Source organism: Glycine max, chromosome 2 (genome assembly GCF_000004515.6).
Source record: "Glycine max cultivar Williams 82 chromosome 2, Glycine_max_v4.0, whole genome shotgun sequence".
Taxonomy (NCBI): Eukaryota; Viridiplantae; Streptophyta; class Magnoliopsida; order Fabales; family Fabaceae; genus Glycine; species Glycine max.
The window spans coordinates 34,837,482-34,846,659 of record NC_016089.4 but is presented as its reverse complement, the minus strand read 5'-3'; the positions used below and the strand labels follow the sequence as shown (position 1 = coordinate 34,846,659).

Below are 9,178 nucleotides of genomic sequence, written 5' to 3'. Positions count from 1 at the left end.
ATGGAAGAATTCAAAAAGGCTATGATGCAAGAGTATGAAATGATCGATCTTGGACTCGTGAGATATTTTCTCAGCATGCGAGTCAAGCAAAGACCTGGACAAATATTTATCTCGCAAGAAAAATATGTGGATGACTTACTGAAGAAGTTCAACATGCAAGATTGCAAACCATTTGCCACACCTATGGCGATGAACGAGAAGCTTTCAAAAGATGATGGGCAAAACAAAGTTGATGCAACAGTTTATAGAAGCCTAGTCGGTTCATTAATCTACTTAACCAACTCAAGGCCAGATATTGTACATGCAGTTAGCATCGTGTCTAGATTCATGAGTAACCCAAGCAAAGCACACTTTGCAACAACCAAGAGAATCCTAAGATATGTCAAAGGCACAAAGGATTTTGGCATTTTGTACGAGGTAGATAGAGAATTTAACTCGACAGGTTATACAGATAGTGACTAGGCAGGAAGCACAGATGATGGAACAAGTACAAGTGGAGATGTGTTTCTTCTAGGCAACAAAGCAATATCATGGGCATAAATAAAGTAAAAGAAAGTTGCTCTATCATTAGTAGAAGCAGAATACATGGCTACAACAAGCACTGCGTGTGAAGCGGCATGGCTCAGAAAAATTCTGCAAGACGTACAACAAGACTCCAAGACTCCAATAGTTATTCATTGTGATAATATGTCATCTATTGCAATGACTAAGAATCCAGTATTCCACATCCGTACAAAGCACATTGAGATTAGATACCACTTCATCAGAGAGCTCGTGGAATGTGGAGAAATCAAAATGGAGTTCTGCAAGACTGAAGAACAATTAGCAGACATCTTCACCAAGCCAATTGCAACAGAGAAGTTCATCAAATTCAGAGACATGCTTGGAGTTCAAGAATTTTCTAGATTAAGGGGGAGTGTTGAAGATTAATCTAGAAAAGTGTAGATGTATAATTGGTGGTCCATTATCTAGAGAGTTCTACACCTATGGAGATGTTGTAGTGTGTAGAAAGTTCTTGATGGATGTAGAAAAATATCTTATAGAAACACCTATAACATTATATAGATGGATGGTAGATGATAGATGAGTCTAGAAGACTCTAGGACTAAGTAGTATAGAAGTGCGTAAAAATCACCTATGTAACCTATATAAAGGCATAAGTTGTAGCAAGCCATGCAATGTAAGAAAATAATCTAATAAGCACAATTTAAGTTAAGGTGTTAATTTTCTAAAAACTCATCCTCTTTCTACTCCCATCATTTCTATCATACATTTCTACCATATATTTCCATAGAAAAAACGCATAACCACGTCCCATATCCTAACAAAAACACCTAATATTATATAAGCCAAGAACCAAGCGGATTTCCAATCCATTGACATAGACACACCCCTTTGAAAGAAAAGGCTCGCTACTTCTCTCATAATTAGAAGAGGAGAGGAAATGGATAGAGCACCAAAAGCATGTCCATCCGATGAAGAACACAAAAACAAAAACAAAAAGAGAGACAAAAGAGTATAGCGTATCTGGTCGGCGTTAGAATTGGTGGTTGTGGCGTGGATCTTGCGATCTTGCTCAAAGAGCGCCGACTGCAGAATGTCCTTCATTCTGCACTTTCATTTCCTTTCAATTTGATTCCCTTCGATGATGAGCAGATCTGAAGCACCTCCTTTATGGAGAAAAGGGAAGGAAAAATATGAAGCACCTTGTTTATGGTTCAGCTTCTTGCAGAACTCCTCTTGCAGAGCTCCCTTGTCATGGAGCTTGGTGTCCGCAGCAGTGGTTTGGGAAGAACTATCGTCGGGGTTCTTGGCGAGGAGGAACAGGACCGTGGAGAGAATGTACTTGAGGAGGCACTGGCTAATGTCATTCGTCGCCGCCGTCATCAGGTGGAAGTGGTGGTGCCAGCGACTGCTCCATTTCAAAAATCCGAGGAGGAGTCAAAGAGGGAGAATCAGAGAGCGACAATCAGAGAGTCAGATTAAATATTAATAACAACAAAAAATATTCTAAGACGGGGTTTTGTAAAAAAAAAATGTCTTAAAATGGCAGCAATCTAAGATGGTTTTGTAAAAACCGTCTTAAAATAGTTGTATTTATCCATTGTCACCGCGTTGCATTCTGAGACGATTCCGCATAACCATCTTAGAATGTGCGTCATAAAATATACTTTTTTTAGTAGTCGTAGATCTTAAGGTTTCATTTCAAGGTGTTACTTTGTTTTTCTGTCTTGTTTGTTTTGATTTTGTAGGCCTTAATTTTTTTGTTGAAGAAACATAACATACAACTAAATAATAATAATAATAATACAAATCATAATATGTGATATAATAAATAAATAATTAATAACAAAATTTCTAAATAATATAATAATAAATAAAATAATAACTAAAAAGGAATATAAAATACTATTAAAAATGCATATATTGTTACATAATGCAAAATATATATGTAAGAAAAAATAGAAAACAATATGTGTATAGATGAAAACTATAAGCACACTAAAAAAGGAAATCAGAATAGTGGTAATACCACTATACTGTTTTTCGGAGGTAGCTACTAGGGGTGGGTAAGCAGGTTGGCCCACCCCGCGTAAGGCCCGCCTGCATAAGTCCGCATTGGTAGCGGACCGGTCTAATCCGCCCTGCTTCTTACACGGACCAAATAAATTGGTCCGCCCCCGCCCCGCGGACCCCGTGGGTCAAACGGGCCGGTCCGTGGGCCTAGTTTCAAAAGAATTTTAATTTTAATAAAAATATAATACAATTAAATTAAGTTCAATACAAATGTAAATAAAATCTCAATAATTAGTCAATTACATCAATAAAATAAATAATGTCTTAACAAAAGAAAATCCAAGCAATAAATCTAAAATATGAAATTTAAACATCTCCAACAACAAATAATTTCATATTTGAAGTAGCTTGAGCCTTCTCCATCTCCATATCTTCATCTTCTTTTCCTAAAACTCGAAATAATAATAAATATTAGAATAAAATCAAGTTAAGTGATTAAAAGACAATAATTATTACATATTATTTACCCTGCATATCAAATACTAGTAACCAATTTTTAGTATATATTGTCAACAAGAAGCCTAGTTCGATATTTGTTAAGCACACGTGAGGAGAAAAAATGTTCTTAGCCTGTTACAATTACTAAATATGATATGAGCTATTTTTTATAATAAAAATATATTGAAATATCTTTAAAAATATTTATTTAATAATTATTTTTGGCTTAAATGATAAGAATTGATATTTTTATTATTTATGATTTTCAGATATGAAAATGATAGATTAAAAGAGAAAAAGATTAAAAAATATCAAAAAAGAAGATTTTTAGCAGGTTATCACTTATCTTTTTTATCTTAATCTTTTATTATTGTTATCTTTTATTTTTCTTTTCTTATCCTTTTTTTATCTTTATCATCTTTTAATTTAAATCTTATATTTTTATCTTTATATCTTTATCTTATCTAATATATTTTTTTATCTATTATTTAAAAAAAAAGTTTAAAGTGAAAAAGAGAAAATCAAACCTAATATAATTGAGTCAGGATCACACAAATTAAACCTAATGCGGGCTGCGGGTAACCCGCGGACCCCGCAGGTCAAACCCGCATAGTCCACGAGTTAAGCGGGACGGGCCCAAAAATATGACATAACCATGGACCGTTTAAAAAAATTGGTCCGTAACCCACACGGACCGCGGACCCCGCGTGTCAGTCCATGGACCTGGACCCATTTACCCACCCGTAGTAGCTACTCGTCGCTATCCTCTATTAACTATTATGAATATATAAATCTTATGTACTTTTCTATTTTACTCACGTGTAATTTTTTTTCTTAATAGAAACCAAATACAACTAGTTGAAACATTTGTTATATATCCTAGTATATTATTATTAGTACTATGTTTGTGTTATTATTTTTTTATATATTTTTAACATTTTTTTGTTGTAGAATTTTTTAATTAGTTTTTAGCATGTTTAATTATTTTTGTGTCTACTTTTTATATAGCGCATGATCTCATAATGGAGCAAGAGAAGATAGAACATTTGACTTATTTTATCTTTTTTTCAATTTATAATAACTTTTCAAAAATTAAAAACCAAAATAATTTGAAATTGAAAACTCAAAACATAAACTATGTTTAGCTTTCAATAATTTCAAAAATGAATACAAAAAACCACCTTGAATGGGGCCTTAAGATTTTGTCAATAAGCATAGTTATCATAGGATTTAGCAGGACCTCTGAGTTAATTTAGTATGGTTTTAAAGCACCCAAACATACTTTGTATGTCCTTGTTTTCATCCATAGTTTACATCTGATACTTATTAGTAAGGAGACAAAGTTTGTTTTGCTTTATCCCAGTGAAACCCTCATATGTTACAATAAGAGTGTCCCACGTTTTTTTGGTATTTTTAAAGTTGTGGACCTTTGTGTATTCTTCTTCAGACAAGGTGCACATTATTGCGTTATATCAATATGACAAGATTCAAAGAAAACAATTATTCTTTGTTTCCAATAGTCATATCTTGCACCCTTGAAGAGAGGTGACTTTTTTACAGCTTGTCCTTCACTTTTCATCTTTCTCAGTATTTTTCTTCATTTGCTCTATCAGGAGCTTAACCCAAGAGGGCGAGCTCTAATACCAACTGAAATAACAAATATCACACTAAAAGGGAGTTGAATAGTGTGTTAGATGTAAAAGAAATGTTCTTAACAAGAGTGTCCAAATGTTAATACTTAAATCTTTTTTGCAAAGACAATTTTCAAAAACTTCTCTATCCAAAGATAGGACAGAAGCAACTGAAAATAAACAAGTTATGATAGAAGTTAGAGTAAAAACACAATGTTTATATTGATTCACTCAACCTGAGATACGTTAAGTTTTCCTTGACAAACTGTAAAAGGTTTCACATACTAATCACAACTGATTACAAACGAGTTTTTACTCTGTCACCCCTGGTTACAATAAGTATTTTGTATGTCACTTCTGGTTTACGCTTAATCTCTCCTTGAGATTAAGAACACCCAAGTATTCTTTGATCACTAACTCACTCCTGTCGTTCCAAACAACAGTTTGAATGAATGTAATTCAAATCTCTCAAAACTCCTATTGTTCCAAACAACATTTTGAATGAATGTAATATTCAAATATCTCAAAGACAAGATATACACTTAAGCTTGATTACAATGAGATAACTTTGCTAAGCAAAGAATAGACTTTCTAGCTAAGTTCTAATTTTGAACGTCCAATACTTTTGACAGAGTCTTAGCTCTTGTGAATTTTTAATGAAGCTTTGTATTTTGTGTTGATCCTTGAGGCAACTTTATAGGCTTTAGAAAAATATCCATTGTGGGATCATAGCCTTCCTCAAATAATTTCATTATCAACAACTTATTTTTTTTTACTACATGGTAGCATGTTGAGGAGAGAGAGAGAGTGAGGACAAAGGTATAGTGCTTGTGCACCTCTCTACTCCGTTACTTGTATCATTAATTTTGTCGCTGGTGACCTTCCATTTTATCTCTTCCTTGTTACACTTGAAAGTAATAGAATATTTTGTCAAATGTTTGAATAATTTCGTAACATACATCAAGAGAAAAAATTCAAGTAATAGAATATTCTAGTGAACGAATCAACCTCGAGATGATTTCACGTTAATGACAATCATATGAACGTTAACTAACTAAATATAAATTATTTGTAAGTTAGTTATATCCTTTTCAACCAGTAAAATCACATAGTACATAAGTATACTTTAACATCTATATTAGTATCATATATCTTCCCCTCAACAATTTACGTTATAGATGATAATAACTAGCAGAAGTTATTGAGTGCACTTGTTTTTTGCTTTATGAATTTTGCTTCTTCTTCTTTTTTTTTTTGGTGAATAATGAATTTTACTATTATTTCATTTTATAGATATTATTTATAAAAATAATTTTATATGTTAGGTAAATAAAATATATATTAATTGTTAGAATTGATTTTAATTGTTCATGTTGATGTATCTGTAATTATCTTATTTTATATTAATTGATTCGAATTCCTTAAGCAAGATATATATATATATATATATAAAAATCAAAGCTTACTTGAAAAAAGAGATCCTAATCAATCAAAATTTCCTAAAAAAATAATCTTCTACTGAAGTTATTTTTAATTATATTAATTGCTTTCAAATATATTTTCTCATTTGTATGTTATGTTTAAATTGTTTTTTTAATTTATTTTGAATACAAAAATTAAATTTCTTTTATTTTAATAGATAAATTAATTGATATAAAAAATTATTTTTAGTTATAGATCATAGTTGATTCAAGTATTACATTTTGCCACTCTTAACTATTTTTCCCGCTTCCGCCCTTGCTCCCAAAATTGCTCTTTGCCAATTATTTAAAAAATTAAAGCTCCCATTTTCTTTTCATTTCCATATTTAATCGATTCCTTTCAACTATTCAAAACTATAGTAGTTGCAAGAGCATCTCTACAATCAAATATCCCCTTTAGTAAAATATAATGTGATGCAAATATAGTCTTAGCAATTTTTATCAATTGAAGTTTTGAATTTGCTGTAAAAATGGCCAAAGACTGGTTGTGATTAACTATATACTTCACTATAGTTTTTCCTTATTTATACGTGTTTTTCAATCACTCATCCCCTTTAGCAAAATCTTTGAAAATCAAATTTAAAGTATGCACAACACAAGAAGACCAAAAGATGATTGTGATTAATTATTTATACGTCTTTTTTCTTCATCTTGACCCTCTCTATCCGATGCTGTAAGAGGAGTGTACCGCACAATAGGTTCGCATGGAAGTGAGGGAACACAAGTTTGTGTGAATTTCTAAAAAACCCAAGGTGGGGAGGACTGTAAATTTTGTTTCTTTAATTATAAAGAAGAAAAACCAAATGACCAGGATGCTTGGCTTGATTCAATCTCACTTTCACTTTTTATGCATTGCTTATTTGACTTTTTTTTGTTTTAATTTTGAAATATTTCATCTGTTGGTGCAACAACTTGAATTAGAGAGATTGCATAAGGCGTAACTCATCAACAATGATGGCTTATGATCCTAACATGATGGTAGGGTTGATTCTATTATAGATACTTTTCATTTTTCCTCTTTTTTTTTTGTTTGAGTTTTTTCAGTTTTTTCCTTTTCAATTGTTGCTAGAGGAGCAAAGACATGTTGTGCATAGGAACTTTTTCTTTAATTTTTTTGCTCATCAATTTTTAGATTCAGCTTTTTTAAAGAAATTTACTTTTCCCCATTTTTCTAATGGATAGGTATTTTCGTCAAGTTGTTGGAAAGCATTCACTACACAAAAAAAAGGCTATTTCCGATGGTCGGAATCCATCGGTAACCCCGAAAATTCTTCGGTAATTCAAAATTTCCGACGGATTGTAGAAAGTTTTAACCAATGAATTTGTGCTATTCGTCGAAAATTTTCGACGGAAATGTCGGATATTTCCCACGGACACTTATGAAAAATTGTTTATTTCATTTTTTTACATTTTTATTATTTAACATCAATAATTTAGAAATTAGTTTTTGTATTTATATTATTTAACATCAAAATTTTAATTAACGAAATACTCAAATTCATAAATCCAAAAGAAATACTAAAATAAATCATTAAGTTAAATTGAAAATAAATATAAAAGAAAAGCACAATGTGTAATATATCAATAGTAATTTTGTGTTGCTAAGTGAATAATCAAAATATTCATTGGGAGAATACCTTTGCTGGTCATTGTCTTGTTGTTGGTCATCTGGTTAGTCATTAGCTTGTTAATGTTGTTGGTCCTGATGTTGTTGGTGAGGTTGTTTATGTTGATGAATAATGTTTCGCGCTTCAAGAAGTAGGAATTGAAGGACAACTAAAAGAAATACACGCATCTCTTAATTTGATTGATGAAACTCTTCCCTTAGTCAGTTAATCTTCGCTAAATCTTAAGTGTGACGGGAAGATCCTTGTGTATGTTGCATGAAGTTGTCATCTCCACATTTATAAGTATAAGCAAGATCTCCAATACCATAAAGGCATCCCTTATGCTTTGGTCCCGCAGCTGCAACCCAACACCGAGTCATAAGTCTTTGTTCTTCAATAGGATTTAAAGGAGTGAGTTGTGATTCACCAACACTTAACGCAACATCATACCTAGCTTGAGATAGTCTAACCTCAAATTCTTGTCCTTCATAAACATGTATCATTTCATAAATATAATAAACATTTTTAAAAAAATAAAAATACATGTAAGATAATGGTCTAACATGTGTCTGCCTAGATCTATCATCGACAAATTGAATAGTATCCTTTCGTAGATGAGTTTGCTGAAATACTTCATCTATGTTTTGCAAGTAATCAACATGTGTTTTGCCTTATATAAATCTCTAAAACATATGTCATTATTTTACAATTTATAAATTTTTTTCATAAACTTAATAAAACTTCAAAAAAAGACTAAAATATTAATTAATCAAAATAAAATTCCAATAACTCATTGACGCCAAAAAAAGATTCCAAAACAAAAATAAATTTATTAAATGAAAAAAATCAACACATCCAACTTCAGATAATAAAATAATAAATTAAAATACTAATTTCTCAAAAACTGCAAATCTGTCGATGTAAAGAACAATTGACATCCAAAGTTAGTGTGGAGCTTATCTTCAAGAGCTCCACCGGGTTAAGGCCAAAACACTTGCCACCATAACCTCTAAAAATATTGGAAAATTTGTGTTCATACAAATAATTTGCAGGTTTGGAATTCCCGATGTAATAGAGATTGACAACGATACTCAATTCATTGACAAACAATTCTGCAAATTGTTATCAGGGCTTGACATTAAGCAAAGGGTCACATTCGTAGAGCATCCTAAAACAAACGGACAAACTAAGGTAGCAAATTAGATTATTCTAGGAGGATTGAGAAAAAGAGTAAAAAAGACCAAAGGAACCTAGGTAAAACAACTACCACATGTCTTGTGAGCATACTAGATGACACCTCTTTCTACCACAGGAGAAACCATTCAGGATGGTGTACAGGATTAAAGCGGTCATTCTTGTGGAAATAAGAGATTTGACTTTCAAAATTGCAAATTTGAATCTTAACCAGAATAAAGGAAATCTTAGAACCTCCTTCTACCACCTA

General features: G+C 31.7%; 1 protein-coding gene across 1 annotated transcript; it reads left to right on the top strand.

Annotated features, from left to right (window-relative positions):
• On the top strand, positions 1 to 462 carry LOC102659868 (uncharacterized mitochondrial protein AtMg00810-like). Its single transcript, XM_006575945.1, has one exon. The coding sequence runs from the start codon at positions 1 to 3 to the stop codon at positions 460 to 462; it is 462 nt and encodes a 153-aa protein (XP_006576008.1).
• The last annotated feature ends 8,716 nt before the right edge of the window (positions 463 to 9,178 follow it).